Below are 24,055 nucleotides of genomic sequence, written 5' to 3'. Positions count from 1 at the left end.
GTGAGCTTCCAGCTGTGAATCCAAGTACCTGTATTGTAACTCTGCTGGTTTTACCAACTAACTCTGTGATTTTGAGCAAGTCATTTACTTCTTGTCCACAGCTTCTTCTCATTTGAAATAACTAGGTTAAAGTCGATTTCCAAAGCCCCTTCCTGCCCTAACAGTTTGAGTCTGAGGAAACTTCAGCAAATCCTTGTGTGGGCCATTTGTTAAACTTCCAGTTTTGAATTTTTTTGGAAAGAGCCAAAGTAAGTAGTACCTTGCCTCTCAGAGCTTTGGCCAGCACAATTCTCTCAAGCTGTAAAGAAGCAAGTTTGGAGCCAGGACCATGAGAAACTTGCCCCAGTGCTTGACACAGTACGCAGGTGTGCCCAATTAGAATATTTCATTAATTGGGGCGCCTGGGTGGCTCAGTCGGTTGGGCGTCCGACTTCGGCTCAGGTCACGATCTCTCAGTCCGTGAGTTCGAGCCCCGCGTCGGGCTCTGGGCTGATGGCTCAGAGCCTGGAGCCTGCTTCCGATTCTGTGTCTCCCTCTCTCTCTGCCCCTCCCCCGTTCATGCTCTGTCTCTCTCTGTCTCAAAAATAAATAAAACGTTAAAAAAAAAAAAAAATTTCATTAATTTAAAGGGGTTCTATCTCTGTAAGACTTTGTAATAATAGAGGTATAATTTTTAAAATTTCAGTATGTCTCAGGGAAGGTAGTGACATTAAATATGTTATACACAAAATCCACTCAGGAACCAAATCTTACATTTTGAAGGATTAGCTCATTTATCCCTATAGAATTTTGAACAGGGATTTAAGAAAACATTTTGGATTTTTGGTTTTATCTCTGTTATCCTCACTCAGAACCAATTAGGTGACAAATCCTGGATTTAATTTTGGGGAAAGGATTCTGCAAAATGAAGTGAGGGCTCCCAGGAATAGCAGGGAATTAGCTGTGTAGTTGTCAGTCACGGCAGTAGACCCCTCAGCCTGGGTCAAGAGAGCAGGCTTATGAAAAGTGCATTTACTGAGTGGTCGGTGAAAGGCTATTTCATGTCTACTCCACTTGCATCCTAGAATAATTACGTGTGCACAGTGTTGTTGAATTACAGATTAGTTATCCTCATGGGAATTATTAGTGTTTGACAATGTATCTTTTTTGCAAGGGGAGAAAAGGAGAAAATGATCCCAGGGAGGTTGCTCATTTATACCTCTGTATGCTGAATGTCATTATAATTTTGTTTTATTGAAGGATCATTAGCAGTGTTAATAGTTTCAGGTGTGAAATATAGTGATTCAGCAGTTCTATACATTACTCAGTACTTAGTGCAAGATAAGTGTACTCTTAATCTCCTTTATCTGTTTCACCCGTCTCCCCCCAACCTCTGGCAACCACCGGTTCTCTATATTCAAGAGTCTGTTGGCGGTTTTTTTATTTCCTAATATCCTGTGTCTTTGACTTTTATTTTCCTCTATCTCTTTTGCATTTTTTGCTTTATTTTAAATTATAATTCTAGTATATTAATACACAATGTTGTATTAGTTTAGGTGTACAATATAATAATTCAGCAATTCTGTGCATTACTTAGTGCTCATCGTGATAAGTATACTTTTAATACCCTTCACCTCTTTCACCCTTCCCCCCCACCCACCTTCCCTCTGGTAACTATCAGTTTGTTCTCTCTAATTAAGAGTCCGTTTTTTGGGTTGTCTTTTTTTTCTTTGCTTGTTTGTTTTGTTTCTTAAATCCCACATATGAGTGAAATCATATGGTACTTGTCTTTCTCTACCTGACTTACTTCTCTTAGCGTAATACTCTCTAAAATCATCCATGTTGTTGCAGATGGCAAGATCTCTTTCTTTTTTATGGCTGAGTAATGTAATATACGTAAATGTATATATGTATATAATATTATATGTATATATAATATTATATCATTGTATATGTATACTACTATAAATGAGGTTACTTGTATCTTTGCATGCTGAATGTTAGTAGATTTTGTGGGAGTTTGCTTAAAAAGCAAACGGAGATTACTTGTTGTTTGCAACAAACTTCAAATTTTTTTAGGAAAATGTAACACTATGCTTTTCAAAAGATTTAAAAACATATGCCAGGCAAGTGCAAATGGGATGAAGTAGTATAATAAAGTAAACGATTTTGCTTCTGAGGAAATTAAATAATGTCTTGCAAAATGGGTGTATAGATATACTGAGTCAGTGATACAATAATGTATCTTTTTTATAAAATGAACACAAATCCTAATTTTTTTGCATGCTTGTTGGACAGTGTCTTGAGTGTATTTTATAGATACTTTTGCAAGTTATTCCACAGGTGATTATTTAAATAAGTATGTGTTTGAGTTGCTGTAATGTATGCCATGGAGGTTGAGCCCTTACTAATAGAGAGCTTAAAGTCTTGTTGGATAGATGATTATATTAGGGCTCTTGGCTGGAGATTACAGAAACCTCCTTAACCAACTTGAACTGTAAGGGGACTTTTTTATAAGTTTGTAAGATGTCCTATAGAATCCAAGGACAAGGATGCACCCAGAGCCCTTCAGGGAACCCAGGGATTCTTGCTGCACTCTTATCTCTGCTGTTCTCACTTTAATTGTCTCTGATTCTTTCTTCCCATCTTGCACACTAATTTTCTTGGTTTCTTAATCTACATGGCAAATAATGGTAATAGCCAAAAGCTTCTGAGACTATTGCTCCTGCAAACAAGGGAGCAACTAATTGGAAATAGAATCCTACCTACTCCCAATTCCACATTCCCAGTGAAGGGCCTGAATTGTCCATCTTGAATCAGGTTCTCATTCCTGGTCACCTGGTAGACAGGAGCAATTAGTCATATTAACCATACAGAAGTTGGAGGGAAGGGCTAATTTCTAGGAAAAAAGGTACGAGGTGGAAAGCCCAGTATTTACCAAGGCACTGAAACACAGTACAACCAAAATTATAACGTTTGAAATGATTTATAAATTGACAGAAGATGAAATATACTGATAATCTTGTGAGCCAAGAGGTCAGTGAATGAATATAGTGTGTCTTGAATTGAATCTTGAGTAATCCTGAGAGCTAATTAACATATGTAGGAAAAATATATTTTAAAAATGTCATTCGTGGATAAACAAATTTCCATACCATAAAATTAATGAATTGGTGATACATGTTATGACACATATGAATCTTGAAAACATTATGCTATATGAAAGAAGCCAGACACAAAACACCACACATTATGTGATTCTATTTATATGAAATGCCCAGAGAGGCAAATCCATTGAGACAGAAAGTAGATTAGTGGTTGCCAGGGGCTGTGGGGAGGACAGAATAGGGAGTGACTGCTAATGGGTACAGGATTTCTTAAGGTGATGACAGTATTCTGGAATTAGTGGTGATGGTGCACAACCTTGCAAATGTACTAAAACCTGCTGAATTGTACACTTTAAATGGTGAATTTTGTGGTATGTAAATTATGCATCAATTTTTTAAAAATTCATCTATAGTAAGCTGTGGGTAAATTTTCTTCATTTCTGTTTTTGATCTGTGATATTTATTGATAAGGATAGACTGCCTTTCCAGCTTTGTTAGAGTTGAGTTAAAGGTTAGAATTTAGTAGATTGATGTTGTATTATGACAGTTTAAAATTATTTCTGAGAGAATTTGGATTCAGTTAACATAAGACTATAATTATAGCAAAGACACTTAAATACTCATGATTGGATATACTTCAGTGATTGGCAGTGTGATTCCAGTGGTTTAAGAATGGCTCTGCAAAGACATTAATTGTTGAGACTGAAATAGAGCGTCATCAACATATGTACATCACTATATATATCACTTACCTACCACTGTCCAGCTGGGAATGCCTACTGGACCACAGGAATTCCTTTTCTTCCCATTCTCTTCCAGATCCTTCTATTGTTTGGAACCCCCTCACCTACAAAAAAACAAAAACAAACAAAAAAAAAAAAAACAAAAGAGAGAAAACACCCCAGTCTCACTTGTGATCTTTTTTTAGAGTTTGTCTAGGGCTGAGTCTGCAGTGGCACAACTAGTTCCAGAGAAGCAGTGGAGGAGAGTGGACAGTTTTTGTTGTGTCTTCTTACCCTACTACCATTTTCCAAGCCCCATCTCTGTAATCTGTTCTGACTCATCGTGCTTCATCTTTCAACTGCCTTCAGACCCTTTAATGACATATTCAGGAAGCTGATTTTGATTATTTCTCTAAAATAAAGCAAAATGTTAAGAACTTGTAGTGTCCATAAGAAGAAGGGGGCTCCCAGCTTGTCTTCTTGCCAGTTTTTCTGTCTGTTTACCTCAAATGGTAGATGACTTTTTTTTTTAATGTTTACTTATTTATCTTTGAGAGGGAGAGAGCACGTGCATGCCTGGGAAGAGGGTCAGAGAGAGAAGAGAGAGAGAATCCCAAGCAGGCTCCATGCTGCTCATATGGGGCTTGATCCCACAAACGGGAAATCATGACCTCAGCTGAAATCAGGAGTTGGATGCTTGACCAACTGAGCCACCAGGCTCCCCTAGATGACTTTTTTCCCATAGGGATGCTTGGAGGTTACGTTCTGTGGCATTATTTAAAAAAAAAAAAAAAATGTTTTTAATGTTTATTTATTTTTGAGAGAGAGAGAGAGAGGGAGACACAGAATCCGAAGTAGGCTCCGGGCTCTGAGCTGTCAGCACAAAGCCTGACATGGGGCTTGAACTCATGGAACCGTGAGATCGTGACCCGAGCCAAAGTTGGCCACTTAACCGATTGAGCCACCCAGGTGCCCACCCCTCTTTGGCTTTATTAATATGGTAGTATTAATATGGTAGTATGCTTCAGGAACATCATTGGTTAAGTTTACTTTTGTGTACTTGTCTGGGGACATGACCACCATCTGTAATATTTTTCCTCCTCGTGAAAACATGCTAACTTCTCACAAATAATAATTTAAAAAGGAAATTTTGAAACACAAGCTAAATGTACATTTTAGACTACCTTTATTCTGAAGACTTGTTTTGAGAAAACAGACCTATAAAAGAGACCTCTGAAATGCTCACAGAGCAGTCATAGTGGGGATATTTCACAAAAACAGAAATGACAACAAACCTCAGACAAAGTAGCTTCAAAAACACTGAAAACCAGAGGTAAACTAGGGAACTTGGGTGTAATTAATGTCACAACGTTAGAAGGGAAGAGGGATCCTGTGGGAAACAGGAGCCCACCCACACAGGCCTTCCTGCTTGATGACTCAAGCAAATAGAAGAAAATTGATACGACATTCAAACAGGTGAGACAGCTAATGGCTACAGAAAGGAATGGACAGAACATTTTTTTTAAGTGAACTAAAAATATAGGTGGTGTCAGTACAGGGCAGGAAGGAGGCCATAGTGCAGAGAAAGTAGGTGATACTAAAGATCAAGAAAAGGCAAGAATTCCCAGTTATAGGCTGAGATTAAATAGATTGCAGAGCAGAAGCCATTGAGAATGTTCAGAATTCACCATTTCGAATATAAAAAAGAACATTATAAAATATGTAGTGCCAAGCAGATCAGAAATATTACGTGTTGGTGGATTAGCTAACGTGTGAATGATTGAACAATAGGAAGGCGAAATATATGAGAAAGTAGTGAAATTCAACAAAAAAATAATAATGCAATAGAACTGATGTATCTGGATTGAGGGTATACAACTTGTTCAAAAAGTAAGGTTGGAACAACAACAATAGAAAAGGTTGGAACATGTAACTCATAATCAGGAAAAATTCTAGAAAACTTTTCTGAAACTGAAAGACCAACTCAGTATGCTTATTGAGAGTATTTGGAGTTCCACATTGGAGCTGTTTTTCAAGAAAAAAAATCCTTTCCCTTTTTAGGCACCTATTTGTTAAATTTTTAAACGCAAAACAAAGATTAGCAATTTCCAGCAGAAAAAAGATCTTAAAATGTTACAGTAAAACAGCCTAAGGCCCTAGACTTTGAAAAATAAAAAAATTCACATGAAGCTAGGAGAAAGCATTAGGTTCCTGGGTAACCTTGCAATTTCCTACAGATGGAGACAATTTGAGAATACCTACAAAAAGGAATAAAACTTTGGAAAAGCCTTATCAAAGGGTATTTAGCTCTTATGTAAATAAAATTAACTAAGTCTTTAGAGTAGCAATGTTCTGAATCTGTGCAGTTTGATACAGCAGCCACTATCACATGTGGCTATTGAGCCCTTGAAATGGGGCTGATGGGACTGAGAAACTTGAGTTTTAAGTTTTATTTATTTTTAGTTTAAATTTTAATAGGCACATGTGGGTAGTGGCCACTCCACTGGACAGCATAGCTTTAGAGCATGATCCGGATTGCAAGGTGTCCATTTGGCATTTGATAAGATAATTCATATCTGACCCAAGTAGAATGAAATAGGAAGGAGAGTAAAGAAGCAAAGGGAGACAAACTTAACAGTGTAAATTCTGTGTCACTCCAGAATTTAAATTCCTAATTTATAAGGTGAAAATAATAAGAACAATTATTAGACTATGTTGATGTGTTTAGGTTAGGAAAAATAGGAAAAAAGCAAATTGCAGATAATGGGAGAGGTATGGGAGGGTATGTATGAAGCTGCTACTGGTGCTTATCCCCATGGAAGCGTGTGGTATTTGGGGGAGAATAAAAGGGAACTTCTCCTTTTTACTCTCTATACTTCAATGTGTGCTTATATATCACTTCTGTGACTCTTGAAATAAAAGGGAAGGTATAATAAACATAACATGTGGGACACTTGGGTAGCTCAGTCAGTTGAACATCTGACTCTTGATTTTGGCTCAGGTCATGACCCCAGCATCATGGGATTGAGCCCTACATGGGGCCCTGTGCTGAGCATGGAGCCTGCTTAAGGTTCCCTCTGCTCCTCTTCCCTGCTCACGCTCACTGTCTCTCTTTCAAAAATAAAAAAATGAATAAAAATAAAAAATAAATGTAACACGTAATACAATATAATAGGAAACAAAAAGAGAAAAATAAGATTAAAACATTTTTTGAAAAAAGAAGAAAATATGCAGCTTAGATAGATTACCTTGTGACTTAAAATGATGTGCAGAATTTTACATCTGCTGTTAAAAAAGAAAAAGGAAAGGGACACCTGGGTGGGCTCAATTGATTGAGTGCCTGACTCTTGATTTCTGCTCAGGTCATGATCTCAAGGTTGTTAGGCTTTGAGCTGGGTGTGGAGCCTGCTTAAGATTCTTTCTCTCTCTCTCTCTCTCTCCCTCTCCCCCTACTCTTAAAAAAAAAGAACAAAAAATAAAAAAGGAACAATAACAGTAAACCTACAAGATAACCAAGTATAGCACAAATGTATCATTTCTACTATTTATACAAATAGATTCATTAATTTTATCAAAATAAAAAGGTATAGTGATGGTTAACATTTTAAAAAACAAAATTCAGCAACCTGTTGCCTATAAAAGACAAGCTTATTGAAGGACAAACCAGCATGCCGTGACCAAGCATACAAGAAAAACAGGACCTCCCAGTTACAGCATAAGATAAAGTTGATAGCAGAGCAGAAGCCAAAGGGAAACTGGCAGAGTTCACAGTTTGTCATGCAGGAGGAACATGGCAGACATGTTGGTGGAATTAGTTGATGGGTAAATGATTATCATAGAAAAGCTGGCAGAAATGTTACAGAAGTAAAATTAGAATTGTACTTAAGAAGTGTCACGGTATATGTAAAAGAACACTGGAGACAAGAAATTTGGGTACTGAGACTTTACCTTAAGTGTTTTCCCAGTTTTAAGTTCAGTGAGGCTTCAGCATTTCATTATCAGATTACAAAAATAAAACAGATTGGGTGCCTGGGTAGTCCAGTTGGTTGAGCATCTGACTTTGGCTTAGGTCATGCTCTTGCGATTCATGAGTTCGAGCTCCACTCCACTTTCGATTCTCTGTCCCCCTCTCACTTTCCGTCCCCTGCTTCCATGCTCTTAAAAAAAAAAAAGAAAGCAAGTAACGAATTGATAAATTATAGAGGTTAGTATAGTAAGAAAGGTAAAATTAAGTGACAAAGAGAAAATGGTAATTAAGGAAATTTCACCTGTTTTCTCCTTTAAAAATGACATAAAAGGGTTTTGAAAACAAGTTTAGATTGGAGTCTTTCAGAGAGTCCAATAAATACCCCCTTTTTCTTGCTTATGTTCTGAACATTGGGAAATAACTCAAAGGAATTGAATCAGGATCCTAAAAACTTTATTAGCAATAAAGGCCTGATAGTAGCTGTAAGACAGGTAAACTTGTCTTACTGCATGTAGTGCATTTGTTTATTGTTGTAGTCAATTTTTGGCAAATTTCTAGTATTTGTAGTCAAGGATGTCCTATTTCAAACAGTGAAACGTGAACATACAATTGCTAAAATAAACATATACTGTAAGTGTATTAGAAAATCAATTCCCATAAGCAGATACTGAGGAATCTGAGAGTCTCCGGGTCTCCTGCTGCACCTGTTGATACCAGAAAACATTAGCTTTTATAAGCCCCTATCAGGATCATGTAGATCTATTGGGAAGAATATGGATTTTATGATGGAGGCTGTGTGTTAGTGTGCAAGCTAAACGATTTGCTAACTGAACTCCAGAATTAGATCACCACCCACCCTATCCTAGGCAGCAGCGGCCCCGGGTGGTGAGGAGTAAATAGAGAACTTGAAGTTCTTTGTGAAAACCCCAGGGTAGAGCTGAGTCGAGCATTCCCCACCTATTCTTCCCAAATTTACTGCTCAGATGAGTCATTCTTCCTTTCCTGGGGTGAAGTGATTAGCAGGTGGAGAGAGAGCAGAAATATTTGGGGAGATAACCCTTCTCATAGAAGTCAGAAGAGATGAAAAGGTGTTTCCCTCTAATCATAAGTTCTATATATTCATTTTAGAAAAAAAAAAAAAACAGATAAGCATAAAGAAGAAAATGGATGGAATCAATGTTTTAAGAAAATGGAATCATACATACATATGGTATGATGATTTTCAAAACTAACCAGATACTGGTAAACATAACTCAGATTAGTTCTGGACCTCTCCACAGTAACATGAATGTGGTAGACATTTCTTGGGGAGCTGCCCTGCTCAGGAGATTTTGTCCTCACTGAAAATTCTCCCAGTTCTATGGCTATACCTCTGTTGCTTGATAGCAATGAAATCTCTACTGCCTCTCAGGCCATGACTGGCTGATCCAGGGGTATACACCTGGCCCACACTACACTCGCCAGATTTTTCTTCTCCCAAGAATTTGGAATTTTGAGTTGAAAGATATTGGGGCCCATTGTAGCCTAGTCACATTAAATCTATGAGCTACAGCTGAGGTCTCCAAAGGTGCCTCAGTTCTGATTCCTCTTGAGATTTGCTAAACTTTATTGTGAGCAAATTTTGATTGCCATAGTCAGTAGAGTTGTGACTAGATGTTTTACAACACCTGAGGGAGTCCAACTCAGTAAAGATTTTTCTTGCATCTATCCTGACTTTTGTATATCCCCCAGGCTAACCACTCTGTAAATATAAATTGATAGTTTTGTAGTACATATTGATATTAAAATATCCTCATGAGAAATTAAGCAAAAAGCTTATTAAGTTAGAAGAAGGTCGTTGTCTTAATTTTCTATTGCTGCTTCAAAGTCCAGATCTCATGGGCACCTGGGTGGCTCAGTTAGTTAAGTGTCTGTCTTTGGCTCAGGTCATGATCTCCCGGTTTATGAGTTTGAGCCCCACATCAAGCTCTCTGCTGTTAGCGCAGAGCCTGCTTCGGATCCTATGCCTCCCTCTCTCTCTCTCTGCCCCCCTCTCTCTCTCTCTGCCCCTCCTCGTTCTCTCTCTCTCTCTCTCTTTCAAAAATAAACATTTAAAAAATAAAGAAAGATCTCATAAACTTAGCAGCTTGCTTTTAAAATAACACTCATTTATTAACTCATGGTTCTGTAAGTCAAAAGCTGGACTTGGCTGGGTTGCCCACACAGAGTCTCATAAGACTTAAATTAAGGTGTGGGTCGGGCTGGCTCTAATCTCTGGGCTCTAGGGAAGAATCTGCTAATAACCTCATTCAACTTGTTGGCAGAATCCAGTTCTTGTGGTTGAAGGTCTGACATCCCGCTTCCCTTGCTGTCAGCTGGAGGTCACTTCCTGCTTCTGCCACCAGCTTTGCTTTTAAAGGGCTCACTTTGTTGGATCAGGTCTATCCATATAATCTCCATATTTTAGAATCAATGGATTTGGGACTTTAATTACATTTGTAAAAGTACCTAGATTAGTGTTTGGATAACCACCAAATAGGAATCATGGGGAATCATCTTTAGAATTTTGCCTACCACAGTTGATATAAAAAGTGAACCTGAGTGAAATAAAGCTATCATCACAAAATAATTGAGTAATTTGTTCACTCTGCCCATTGTACTCTGTAAGTATTAACACCATTTCCAACTTGCTTATTTAGTTGAAAAGGATTTCAGTGCGATAGTGTTGTTATTGCAAAAGCAATGAAATGGACTGAAATGATGTAACGGGATTTGAGATTCCTGTTCAGACTTCAGTTATTAAGTTAGTGAAGGTACATGAAATACAGGGATCTCCTTGGATTTTTAAAATATAACTATTTTAATATTTCTTATTAATTGTCTTTTGGGGATTACCATAGTTTTTCAGTTATATCCTCAAAGTATCCAATCTGTTACACAATTGCTTTATTGCCTTTTGCATTATTGGTTTATTTGTTTTTATCTAATCCATCTCTGCCTTGTTGCACCATTCAAAGAATGTGGACATAAGGATAGGCTTTCTGTGATACTTTCTTCCTACCTTATCTCATGACATAACCTAGAGGATTATTTTGACACCGCACTTACAAATGAATAAGACCTGGCTCATTTGTGATGATACTGTACTTTCTTTTTTTTTCTTTTGATGTTTTTACTTTGGCTGTTATTTATCTTGGTGAATATTCTAACTTCAGTTAAGATTACTTCTCTATGTCCATTACTATATTAATACTATTTTTTATTCTAGTGTTGGTCTGTATCTCTGCTTTCTTATTGTTCTGTGCTAGTTCAAAGTGCTTTCTGATATTCTTATTTTTATTTTATTTTTTAAACATTTATTTTGAGAGATAGAGAGAGACTGAGCATGAGCTGGGGAGGGGCAGAGAGAGAGGTAGACACATAATCCGAAGCAGGCTCCACTCTGAGCCATCAGCACAGAGCCCAACGTGGGGCTTGAACCCACGAACTGGGAGATTATGACCTGAGCCAAAGTCAGATGCTTAACCGACTGAGCCACCCAGGCGCCCCTGATATTCTTATTTTTAAATCCAAACTTATTTATCATAAATTGTCACATACATCTGACTGCTTCATTATGTACCCAAACATTTGTATACTGAAATACATTTTTTAAAAAGTAAATTACTTTCTATTTCGTCTTAGCATATCAGTTAGAACATCGTACTTTTTAAAAATGTTTGGGTGGATAAATGATATCATCTGTGAATTTCATTTCAGGATAGAAGAGGTATTATAAAATATATGTGATTAAAAAGGGGAGATAGAGTCTACTAGGACTAAGACTTGCTATTCTGTCACACAAAGAAAACGTGATAGCCCTTAAGCACTCTACAGTTGATGCTTACACAACACAGAGGTTGGGGCACCAACCTCCTATGCAGTTGAAAATCCATGTATAACTTTTGACTCCCCAAAAACTTAACTCCTAATAGCCTACTATTGGCCAGAAGCTTTACCAATAACATAAACAGTTGATAAATTATAAGGAAGAGAAAATGCAGTTATTGTACAGTACATTAGTAGAGTGAGGCACCACACCTCTCCTCATCCCTACCCAAAGTTAGCAAAGCTGGATCCTGGAGTCATACCCGGTCTGTGCTCCTCTTCCCAGGAATGTAGGAAACCTCATTCTAAGCACAGTTCAGGGGAAGTCAGAGAACTGGCAAAGGCAGAGCACTTTTAGACCTTCTCTGTAGGTCACTTGCTTCACCTGACCCCCCTTTACATAGTTCTAATACAGTTTCTGCTTGTGGGAAATGCTGGCAAGCCAAGAGAGGCCAGTTCCCCTTGGGTATTGGTTCCCAGCCTTAGAGAGTTTTCAGCACCATGGACAGCCCCCCCCCCCCCCCCCCCCCCCCCCCCCGCTTTTTCTCTCTGCAACCTAGGTTTCTGCCTGATGCTATCCTGCACCCAGAGTTCTTCTGGAACTCCAGGTTATCATTCTGTGGTCCTTGGACCACTCTGGCCAGTGACTGGCCCTGCCACTTTGTTGAGAATCCCTCCCCAGAGCTGGTTCCTTTGCGTCTCTCAGTTGAAGACTTCAATGAACCCAGCTTCCCCAACGTGGGCGGTATGGTAAGGAGTGCCAGGAGCAGGCAAGAGCCCTACTGTCCCAGCTTTCTCCATATGATTCTTCCACCTTCTCTTCACTTCTAGATATTTGGCAACCTCTATCTTTTTAATCACTATATAAAATATGTGTTTATTGAAAAAAATCTGAGTGTAAGTGGACCCATGCAGTTCAAACTATTGTTGTGTAAGGATCAACTGTATATCCTTTGCTGTAATGTCCAATTGTTAATCAGCTGCCTGGATGGGTGCCTTACCACATACGTGGATAGGTTTTCTATTTGTGCACTGTCATTTGTCTTGTCTCAGCATGCTCTTTATTCATGTCTTTCATTCCTCATTTAAATCTATAGACATCTTAGTTTTCCTCAACTTTGCAGCGGGAGGTCCAGTTTATCTTGTCATATTCACACATTTGAGATTCTTAGCAGTGTTTTCTTTTGAAAAAGATTATAAGATTTGCAGTGTAATAATGCTTTTCTTGTCAATTATCAACAAATTTGTGAAGCTTGATTTTTTTTTTTAATCCAAGCCTCCTTCACTCCCCCCCACCCCAATTTAGTGAAATAACAGTTTTTGAGTATATGGTCTTATATTTTAGATGAGGTAAGTCTTGTCAAGTTATAACTTCAGCAGATATCTTCTAACTAATGTGCAATAAAATAATATGATAGAAAAATCAGTAGAGTAGAAATAGAGCCTAGATTCTGGACCCTGGTTACTACTTTGGACAATTTGAACAGCTTTTCTTAGCCTTGATTTTCTCATCTGTAAGTAGAGATAACTGTCGTGACATTCTGCCAGGGTTGTTGTTAGGACCAAATAATAAACTGCTACAGAAATGTGAATTCTAAAGTGTACTACAATAGCTGATAGGTCTTATCATCCAGAAAAGCTTTGATCATTAAATAATATTATGGATGGGTGCAGATTACATTTTTATTATTATATAAGTTTCAGGTATACAGCTTTACAATTCAATATCTGTATACACTACAAAGTGGTCACCATAAGTCTAGTTCCCAACCATACCATTGACCCCCTTCACCCCGTAGCCCCCTTCCCCTCTGGTAACCATTAGTCTGTTCTCTGTGAGTTGTTTTTGTTTTATTTTGTTCACTTCTTTTGTTGTTTTTTACATATGAGTGAAATCACATGATATTTGTCTTTCTCTATCTGACTTATTTTGTTGAGCATAATGCCCTCAAGGTCTATCCATGTTGTCGCAAATGGCAAGATTCATTCTTTTTTATGGCTGAGTAGTATGCCATTTTATAAATATGCCACATCTTCTTTATCCATTCAGCTGTTAATGGACACTTAGGTTGTTTTCATATCTTGGCTATTATAAATAATGCTACAGTGAACATAGGGGTGCATGTATCTTTTTGAATTAGTGTTTTTGTATTCTTCGCATAAATATGAAGTGGAATAGATGGGTCATATGGTAGATTTATCCTTTTTTTTCCTCATTTATTTATTTATTTTGTGGGGGAGTGAGCATTCTTGTCTTTTTCCTGTTCTTAAGAGGAAAAGTTTTTGGGGTGCCTGGGTGGCTCAGTTGGTTAAGCATCCGACTTCAGCTCAGGTCATGATCTCGCAGTTCATGAGTTTGAGCCCCACATCGGGCTCTGTGCTGACAGCTCAGAGTCTGGAGCCTGCCTCAGATTCTGTGTCTCCTTCTTTCTCTGCCCCTCCCCTGCTCGTGCTTGCTCTCTCTCTCTCAAAAAATAAATACACATTAAAAAAATTTAAGAGGAAAAGCTTTCAACTATTCACTGCTGAATACAAGAAAAAAAATGTTAGCTGTAGTATTGTCATTTATGCCCTTTATTATGTTGAGGTACATTCCCTCTGTACCTACTTTGTTGAGAGTTTTTATCATAAATGGATGTTGAATTTTGTTGAGTGCTCTTTTTTTTTGCATCTATTGAGATGATCATATGATTTTTATTTTTCACTGTGTTGATGTAATGTATCATATTGATTTGCAGCTGTTGAACCATCCTTGCATCCCAAGAATAAATCTCATTGGATCATGGTGTATGATCCTTTTAATGCATTGTTGGATTTAGCTTGCTAAAATTTGTTGAGGATTTTACATCTATTTTTATCAAGGATATTGGCCTGGTAATTTCTTTTTTGTGTGTGATGTCCTTGTCTGATTTTGGTGTTGGTGGTGCTGGCCTCATAAAATACATTTGGAAGCTTTTCTTTCTCCTGTTTTTTGGAAGAGTTTGAAAAGGACAGGTATTAAGTCTTCTTTGAATGGTAGAATTTGCCAGTGAGGCCACCTGGTCCTGGACTTTTGTTTGTTGGGAGGTTTTTGATTACTGTTTCAGTCTCCTTGCTAGTTATCAATCTACTGATTTTCTGTTTCTTCATGTTTCAGTCTTGGCAGATTATATGTTTCTAGGAATTTACCCATTTCTTCTAGGTTGTTATTTCTTGGTCTCAATTGTAACTTCTCTTTCATTTCTGATTTTATGTATTTGAGCCCTCTCTTCTGTTTTTCTTGCTTGGTTTAGCTAAGGGTTTGTTGATTTTCTCTTTTCAAAGAGCCAGCTCTTGCTTTCATTGTTTTTTTGTTTTGTTTTGTTTTTATTGTGCTTTGAATCTCTATTTCATTTATTTCCACTCTGATCTTATTATTTTCTTCCTTCTACTAATTTGAGCCTTTGTTTGTTCTTCTTTTTCTAGTTCCTTTAGGTGCAAAGTTAGATTGCTTATTTGAGGTGTTTTGTTTCTTGACGTAGTCCTGTTTTGCTCTGAACTTCCCTCTTAGAACCACTTCTGCTGCATCCCGTAGATTTTGATGTGTTGGATTTTTGTGTTCATTTGTCTCTAGGTATTTTATTGCTCCTTCGGTTTCTTGGATGAACTATTGACTGCTCAGGAGCATGCTGCTTAATCTCCATATTTTTGTGGGGTTTTTTTTCCCTTGTAATTAATTTCTAGTTTCATACCATTGTGGTCAGAAAAAATGGTTATAATATGATGTCAATCTTTTTCATTTTATCGAGACTTGCTTTTTGGCCCAGCATGTGATCTGTCCTAGAGAATGTTCCATGTGCAATTGAGAAGAATGTGTTTTCTGCTGCTTTGGGATGGAATGTTCTGTATATATCTATTAAGTCCATCAGGTCTAATGTGTTGTTTAAGGCTAGTGTTTCCTAATTGATTTTTTGTCTGGATGATCTATCTATTGATGAAAGTAGGGTATTAAAATCTCCTACTGTTACTGTGTTTATGATTTCAGGTCCTCCCTTTAGGTCTGTTAATATTTGTTTTATATGTTTTGGCAGTCCTATGTTGGGTGCATATGTATTTATAAATGTTATATTTTCTTGCTGGATTGACTCCTGTGTCATTATATAATGCTCTTCTTTGTCTTTTATTATAGTCTTTGTATTGAAGTCCATTTTATGTGATAGGAGGATAGGTATTCCAGCTTTCTTTTCATTTCCATTTGCATGGCATATCTTTTTCTAACCCTTCCCTTTCACTCTGTGCCTTTACTTCTGAAGTGAGTCTCGTAGGCAGCATATAGATGGGTCTCATTTTTTTTATATATTTAGCCATTCTGTGTCTTTAGATTGGTGAATTTAGTCCATTTATATTTAAAGTAATTATTAAGAAGTAATAACTTATTGCCATTTTGTTAATTGTTTTCTGGCTATCTTTGTAATTCCTCTCTGTTCCTTCTCTTTTTCTCTTTTCTTGTCGTGTGATGGCTTTCTTTAGTGTTAGGTTTAAATTCCTTTCTCATTTTCTTTTGTGTATTTACTCTAAATTTTTTCCTTGTTGTTACTTTGAGGTTCACACAAAATATTCTGTGTAAATAGCAGTCTGTTTTAATTTGATAGCAACTTAATTTTAAACACAATTCAAAGCTTTACCTTTTTACTCTTCTCCCCCACATTTATATTTTTGATGATACATTTTGTATCTTTTTCTTCTATGCTTCCCTTAATTCATTATTGTAACTTCAGTTAAGTTTACTACTTTGTCTTTTAACCTTAATGCTTGCTTTATAAGTGATTGATTCACTACCTTGTTTATGTATTTACCTTTTCCAGTGAGAATTTTACTTTCATATGTTTTCTTACTAATTAGTACCAATTTTATTCAGCTTAAAGAAGTCCCTTTAGTATTTCTTGTAGGGCTGGTTTATTGGTGATGAATATTTTTAGCTGTTACTTACATGGAAAGCTCATAATCTGTTGTTCAATTCTGAATGAAAACTTTGCTAGGCAGAGAATTTGAGATGGAAGTTTTTAGCTTTCAGCACTTTGTATATGCCTTCTGGCATGTAAAGTTTCTACCGAAAAATTTGATAATTGCCTTGTAGGGTTTCCCTTGTACATAACAAGTTGTTTTTCTCTTGTTGCTTTTAGGATTCTCTCTTAATCCTTAGCTTTTACCATTTTAACTATAATGTATCTTGGTGTGGATCTCTTTGGGGATACCTTATTTGAAACTCTGGGAATCCTGGACCTGGGTGTTCAGTTCCTTTCCCAGATTAGGGAAATTTTCAGCCATTATTTTTTCAAATAATTTTCTTGCCCTTTCTCTCTGTTCTCCTTCTGAGAGCCCTACAATGTGAATGTTATCCCACTTGATGTTGTCTTAAAGGTCCCTTAAGTGTCTTCACTTTTCTTAATTTTTTCCTTTTTTTTTTAAACTGCATTTGTAAAGGTGCTATGTAACCTGGAAAAAGTGTTAATTATTATAAGATATTTTGGAAGTAGCCAGATAAAGTGTCAGAGTATAGAGACATGTCTGCTAATGTTTTTTTTTTCTTGAATTTACATTCTCAGAACTGTTTCTAAAATTAGAATTCTAATTAATTTCCTATCTTCTCTTCTTTTTTCAAAAGACTGTTTTCAGGTATGTTCTTCTTAATTTTTTGTTCCTTAAAAAATGATTGTGGGGACACCTGGGTGGCTCAGTTGGTTAAACATCCAACTTCACCTCAGGTCATGATCTCATGGCTTGGGGGTTCGAGCCCCACATCAGGCTCTGTGCTGACAGCTCAGAGCCTGGAGCCTGCTACAGATTCTGTGTCTCTATCTCTCTCTGCCCCTCTCCTGTGCGTTCGCTTTCTCTCTCTTTCTCTCTCTCTCTCTCTCAAAAATAAACATTAAAAAAATTTTTTTTTAAATGATTGTGGTAGTTTTTGGTATTTAGTTAAAAAATGGGCAGTTAACAAAATAAACAGCTATATCAATTCCCTCCCCTTTTAAAATTGTGGATTTTTTTTAGCCCTTGTGATTAAGGTGTCTGGGAGCCAATACATTATAATTCTTTGATTCAGATTGGAGTTTGGGGAATTTTTCCCCCTTCTACTGCCTACTCCCATTACCAAGCCCCACCACTTCTTTATCAGAGTAATTCGCAGCTACATTCTTTCTTTCCTGTGTTCTCAACTCTCATACTGTGCAGGTCATTATTATACCACACTTAAATAACTGCTGCAGCTCCTTTCCTATTCATTCTGCCCTTGATTCCTTTGTGCTCCAAACCTTCCAGAGCTTCTTAACATTTATCCATTGCATCACCTTTTTCTTTCAATGTTTACTATTGAAGTATAGTTGATATATACAATTATATTAACTTCAGGTGCATAAAATAGTTATTCAACAATTTTATGTATTATTTAGTTCTCACCTCAATGAGTCTGGTTACCATCTATTACCATGCAACTTTTTTTTTTTTTTTTTTTTTTTTCACCAACTAGGGAGATACCTTTGGGCTTTTCTTTCTTTCTTTCTCTAAAGTAGCTTTATTCAAGTCTTGTTACCATACAATATTATATTAGTTTCAAGTGTACAACATAATATTTCAACAGTTCTATTCATTACACTCATCATAAGTGTACTCTTAAATCCCCATCACCTATTTCACTCATCTCCCCTGGCCATCTTCCCCTCTGGTAACCACCAGTTTGTTTTCTATAGTTAACAGTCTGGTTTTTTGTTTTTGTCTCTTTTTTTCTTTGTTTTGTTTCTTAAATACCACATATGAGTGAAATCATATGGTATTTGTCTTTCTCTGACTGACTTCACTTAATATAATACTCTCTAGATCCGTCCATGTCATTGCAAATGGCAAGGTTTCATTCTTTTTTATGGCTGGGTAATATTCTACTGTGTATATATAAAACGTCTTTATCCATTCATCTATCAACAGACACTTAAGTTACTTCCATATCTTGGCTACTGTAAATAATGCAGAAATAAACACAGGGAATACATATATTTTTTTGAATTAGTGTTTTCATATCCTTTGGATAATTCCCAGTAGTGGAATTACTGGATCATATGGTGATTCTATTCTGTTTTTAACTTTTTGAGGAACCTCCATACTGTTTTCCACAGTGGCTGCATGAGCTTACCTTCGTACCAACAGTGCACAAGGGGTTCTATTTGCTCAGTCTCCCCGCCAATACATGTTATTTCTTGTCCTTTTGATTCTAGCCATTCTGACAGATGTGAAGGGATATCTCACTGTGGTTTTGATTTGCATTTTCCTGATGATTAGTGATGTTGAGCATCTTATTCTGTGTGTTGGCCATCTGTGTATCTTCTCTGGAAAAACGTCTCTTCATCTCCTCTGCCCATTTTTAATTGAATCATTTGGGGTTTTTTGGTATTAAGTTGTATAAGCTTTTTATATATTTTGGATATTAACCCCTTATCAGATACATCATTTGCGAATAAATATCTTTTCCTAGTCAGTGGGTTGTCTTTTTATTTTGTTGACCATTTGCTTCACAGGGCAAAAGCTTTTTATTTTGGTGTAGTCCCAATAGTTTAATTTTGCTTTTGTTTTCCTTACCAAAGAAGGCATATCTAGAGAAATCTTTCTACCACACATGTCAGAGAGATTACAGCCTATGTTTTCTTCTAGGAATTTTATGGTTTCAGGTGTCACATTTAGGTCTTTAATCCATTTTGAATTTATTCTTGTGTATGGTGTAAGAAAGTGATGCAGTTTCATTCTTTTGTATGTAGATGTCCAGTTTTCCCAGCACCTGTTTTGAAGAGACTTTTTCACACTGTATATTCTTGCTTCTTTTGTCATCGGTTATACCATACAACATTATTACAATATCACCTTGACTATGTTCCCTATGCTGTACTTTTCATCCCCATGACTTAATTTATTTTATAACTGGAAATTTATACTTCTTAATCTCCTTTATCTGTTTCACTTATCTTAATTTTTTTTTTTTTTTCATTTTTCTGTTGTCTGGGTAAGTTCCCTTGCTTTGTCTTCCAGCTTGCTGATTCATTCTTCTACTTCGTCCAGTCTTCTGTTGAATCTTTCTAGTGTATTTTTCAAACTTCTGTTTGATACTTTCTTATACCTTCTGTCTCTTTGTTGAACTTCTTACTCTGTTCAACCATTCTTCTGCTGAGTTCACTGAACATCTGTATGATAATTTCTTTGAACTTTTCATCAGGTTGATTGCTTATCTGTGTTTTGTTTAGTTCTTACCCTGAGATTTTGGCATGTTCTTTTTGGATACATAGTCTGTTTCCTCATTTTGCCTAACTCTTTGTGTTTGTTTCTATGTATTAGGAAAGTCACCTACCTCTCCCAGTCTTGAATGAGTGGCTTTACATAGAAGATGCACTATTGGGCCCAGAAACACAGTCTCCCAATCACTAGAACCAGGCGTTCAAGGAGTGTCCCCTGTGTGGGCTGTGTTGTCCTTCTGTTGTGGCAGGGCCCAGGGCTGTGGTATGTTGGTGGGCTGGGCTGGCACTTGGTTGGGCTGCACGTTGTGTCCACAACTGCTGCAGTGTGTCTGTGGGCAGGGTTCTCTGCTGGCTGTGTTTACTGTCACTAGTATGTTAGAGGATTCCAAAATGGTGCCTACCAGTGCCCATATTAGTAAGGCAGACTTGAATCACAAAAATTCCTCCTACCAGTGTTTGTTTCCAGGGAAAGTTCCTGCCGTTTTAGGTTAGCAAATGATTCTCCTTTACCTATGGTCCATGTACTATTCAAGTTGGTATTTTTGTGCTGGTTTCTGGGTTGAGTGAGTCTGCATATCAGCCCTTTAAGAGCAGATTTTCTATTCCCTGCAGTTTTATAGTCTTCCTGAAGGTGATCCCTGTTGATTTTCAGAGCCTAGTGTTTTGAGGGCTCATCACTCCTATTCAAGATCTAAGGATTTGGTGCCAGATATAGACCTCAGGTATTTTGATCCTCCAGGAAAAAGTCTGTTCCTTTAATGTCCCTCCCAGTTATGATCACCATAGCTAGGGTTTGTTTCATTCCCTAGCAAGTCTGTGTTTCTGCCCCCTCTTTCCCATCTTGATGCTATCCTTTTATCCTTTATTGTGGAGGCTCTGTTCATTGAACTTTCAGGTCCCTTTCAGAAGGAATTATTCCACATTTAGTTTTAGATTTGTTGTGTCCATGGAAGAGGTACATTTAGGATCTTGCTACACCACCATCTTGAACCCAGCTCCTCAGATTACTTCTTTACCACAACCATCACCAGGGTTAAAGCAATGCCACATACAGGATGAATAGGAAGGCAATTTAGAATGACCAAATTGGCCACTTGGATGGCCACTGAGATGGAAAAGAGATAGCAATCACACCCAAAGCACTGGAAATAAAAACCCTGAAGGCAGATGCCACAAGTATTAGCAGGACTTGGAAATCAATAGGACTTGTAGGTGAGGGAAAGGAAAATAGCTGAATTTGGGAGACTGAGAAGTTGATGATCAAGAGGCATAGCAGTCGTGAAGGAAGAAAAACATGAGTTTCTTGAAGAGGCATGCCATGTTTGAGCCACTGCTGGTGCACCTAGATGGAGGGGTGCAAAGGCAGTTTGCAGTGTGGGCTTGGAGCATAAAGAGATCAAGGGTAGCAGATTGGACTGGGAATATGCCTGTAATGAGGTCACCAAATGAGACAAGATGGAGTCTGAGTTTGGAGCTTTGTAGGTTGAATGAATGTCTGCATTGAAGGGCCTGCTGGATAAGAAGAGCCAAAAAAGGCTTTTCTAACCCTGTATTCTATAGTCTGACAGTTCTGTTCTGTAGAATGTGGGACATGGGAGATGTACATCTACTGTTTTTACAAGTTCATGTATTAAAAAAGAGATCCTTGACATCTGGTAGACTACTGGGTCAGATTTACTCCTTACAAAAATTTCCACAGATACAGAAACTAAAAATGAACAAACAAACAAAAATAAATAAGAATTTACATTTTGTTAAATAGCCAGGTTTAAAAATGGAATGTTTATTTTTCAAATTCAATACTGAAAGGCTAGTTTATATAAACTATATTGTTATTGATCTTTACTAATTCTTTTCTCTCCCTTTTTTGTCTCTAGATTTTACATTGTGCAGTAGGTAAGTATGGAATTTTTCCCCTCCTATGCAGTGGATTTTGCTTTTTTTTTTTTTTTTTTTGAAGTCATAAATAATAGGTCGGTTTGATTATTACTGAATATTGGAAAAACTAAACTATTTAATCATTGTATATAAAATTGCTTACACTGGTATGGCTCTTGGTTTCTGAAATGATAGGTACTATTTAGATGTTATCACTGAACAATTTACTAAATGTCACAAGTATTTCACTCTGTCAGTCTCGTTTCACGGGTGACAGAAACACTAGCATATTTATTAAAATGTGACTTGGAGTCCTGGTTCCGGACTATGTAGAAAGCCCTCTTTATGATCACTTAAATATTATATTTTCTTTCTTTATGTTTAAAATGGAGTACCAGGTATATTGCCTGTGTCCCAAATGAATATTGAATGTGTGTGAGAGAGATTGGAAAAATATAAATATAAAGTTATATAAGTGTAAGGGATTTCTATGAAAAGCAGATACAGTGTGTTTTGCGGGGGAGGAGAGGGTCATCAAATTCTGGTCTGGAACTGAGGTATAACTTCTTGTCTGGGGTGGATTACACCCCTCTAAATAGAAATGAATTTTGGAAAGTTGACAGATTCTGTAGAGTAAGCCCATAGTTGTTGCTGTGTATCTGGATTTGTCTCTGAAAGGGAGGGAGGGTTTGCAGTTGACCTCGGAAAGCGCCACAGGTCTGAAAACTCAAGAACCATGGATCCAGATTCACAAATTAAGTGGGTACCTGCTATATTCCGGGCACTGCACTTGGCACTGTGGAGTTTAGAGATGAGGAGACTTGGTTCAAAAGGACACATAAGTGGAGGCCCCTGGGTGGCTCAGTCGATAAAGCATCTGACTTTGGCTCAGGTCATGATCTCACTGTCCATGAGTTTGAGCCCCATGTCGGGCTCTGTGCTGACAGCTCAGAGCCTGGAGCCTGCCTTGGATTCTGTGTCTCCCTCTCTCTGTCCCTCCCCAACTTGCTTGTGCGCGCTCTCTCTCTCTCAAAAATAAATAAAAATAAACTTTAAAAAATAAAAAAGACACACAAGTGGACACACAGCAAGCTCTCTACCTTAGGTCTTGCACGGTGACTCTGATATCTGGCTCCATTACTTTTAAGGAAGACAAAGCATCTTCATTGTAAAGAGTTGCACCTCAGCTAATTTCCTGCTAGGACAGAGGTTTACAGTCAGGAGTTTGTCCCAGTGATTTGCAGAATTTTGTGTGCATGTGTCTATATTTATTTTAGGGGCAGCTGGATAGAATATATAGCTTTCATTAGATTCCCACAGGAATGTGTGATCCCCAAAAAGTTAAGAAATACTGCTTTATCAAGTATTGCTTGCTAAACCTTTGAGCAAGAGATTTGAAAGGGGCTTGTGGGGGGGGTCTCATCTGTCACATGATCTGCTTTCTTAGAAGTTGCAGGACCTGGGCCATGTCACATAGCCAGTAAATGGGTTTTAGCTGATGTGTAATTTCACACACATTTCCTTTTTAATCCTTTATCTACAATTTTGAGATGAAAAATTTTGCCCCTTCTTAGATGGTTGAATGAAGTTTAACTGGTTCAACATGAACCAGTTTAACTACAAGCATAAGCTTGTAGATGAGGGGCCACATTTGGCCCGAGAGAGTTCTGGAATCACTTTAGGCCTTTCCCACATGATTGAACCCTGTGCCCCAATCTCCCCATTCTCTTAACCTTCAGCTGCCCCTGTACAAAGCTCTTAGATGCATGTTTTCTAAGCATGTGTGCTACACTTTAATTATTATTATTTCATTGTATTTTAATGCCCCAATTCCCTTTATCTTACAATGTATTTTCATACCTGTTTATAATAAAGTTCTATCCCTAGAAATAAAGTTTCTGACCAGTATATTTATTCGCACCAAGAACATTACTGAATGCCTGGCAGGTGGTGGGTGCCAGACAGTGGATTGGACAGTGAGAGTAGAATGTGAGCAGGCACCAGCTTGGGTTCAGGAAACCCACAGTCAGATGGGCAGCCTTCTGAGCTCCGCTGGTCGGATGCACTCTGCAGACTAGTGTTCACGCTACACTCTGTTCTGATGGTTTGTGGACAAGTGTCCCCAGGGCCTAGCGTGGTACTTGACACATCGTAGATACTTAAAAATACCTTCCTAATTCAGGGTGCTTGGGTGGTTCAGTCAGTTAAGTGCCCTACTTCACTCAGCTCAGGTCATGATCTCACGGTTTGTGGGTTCGAGCCCTGCATCAGGCTCTGTGCTGGCAGCTGAGAGCCTGGAGCCTGCTTTGGATTGATTCTGTGTCT

The 24,055-nt window shown here is 37.6% G+C and overlaps 1 protein-coding gene across 2 annotated transcripts in view; it reads left to right on the top strand.

Moving 5' to 3' along the window:
• Positions 1-24,055, top strand: part of HACD2 (3-hydroxyacyl-CoA dehydratase 2) — a 103,158-nt gene that overhangs the window by 4,141 nt on the left and 74,962 nt on the right. For both annotated transcript variants that reach the window (XM_019448601.2, XM_019448602.2), the window contains exon 3: positions 21,730-21,748. In XM_019448601.2, coding sequence (XP_019304146.1) covers positions 21,730-21,748 — 19 coding nt within the window. The remainder of the gene's footprint in view (positions 1-21,729; positions 21,749-24,055) is intronic.

The sequence above is a fragment of the Panthera pardus genome, unplaced genomic scaffold (assembly GCF_024362965.1).
Source record: "Panthera pardus isolate Hobbes unplaced genomic scaffold, ASM2436296v1 HiC_scaffold_16, whole genome shotgun sequence".
NCBI classification, from domain to species: domain Eukaryota; kingdom Metazoa; phylum Chordata; class Mammalia; order Carnivora; family Felidae; genus Panthera; species Panthera pardus.
This window is presented reverse-complemented; position numbering and strand designations above follow the sequence as displayed.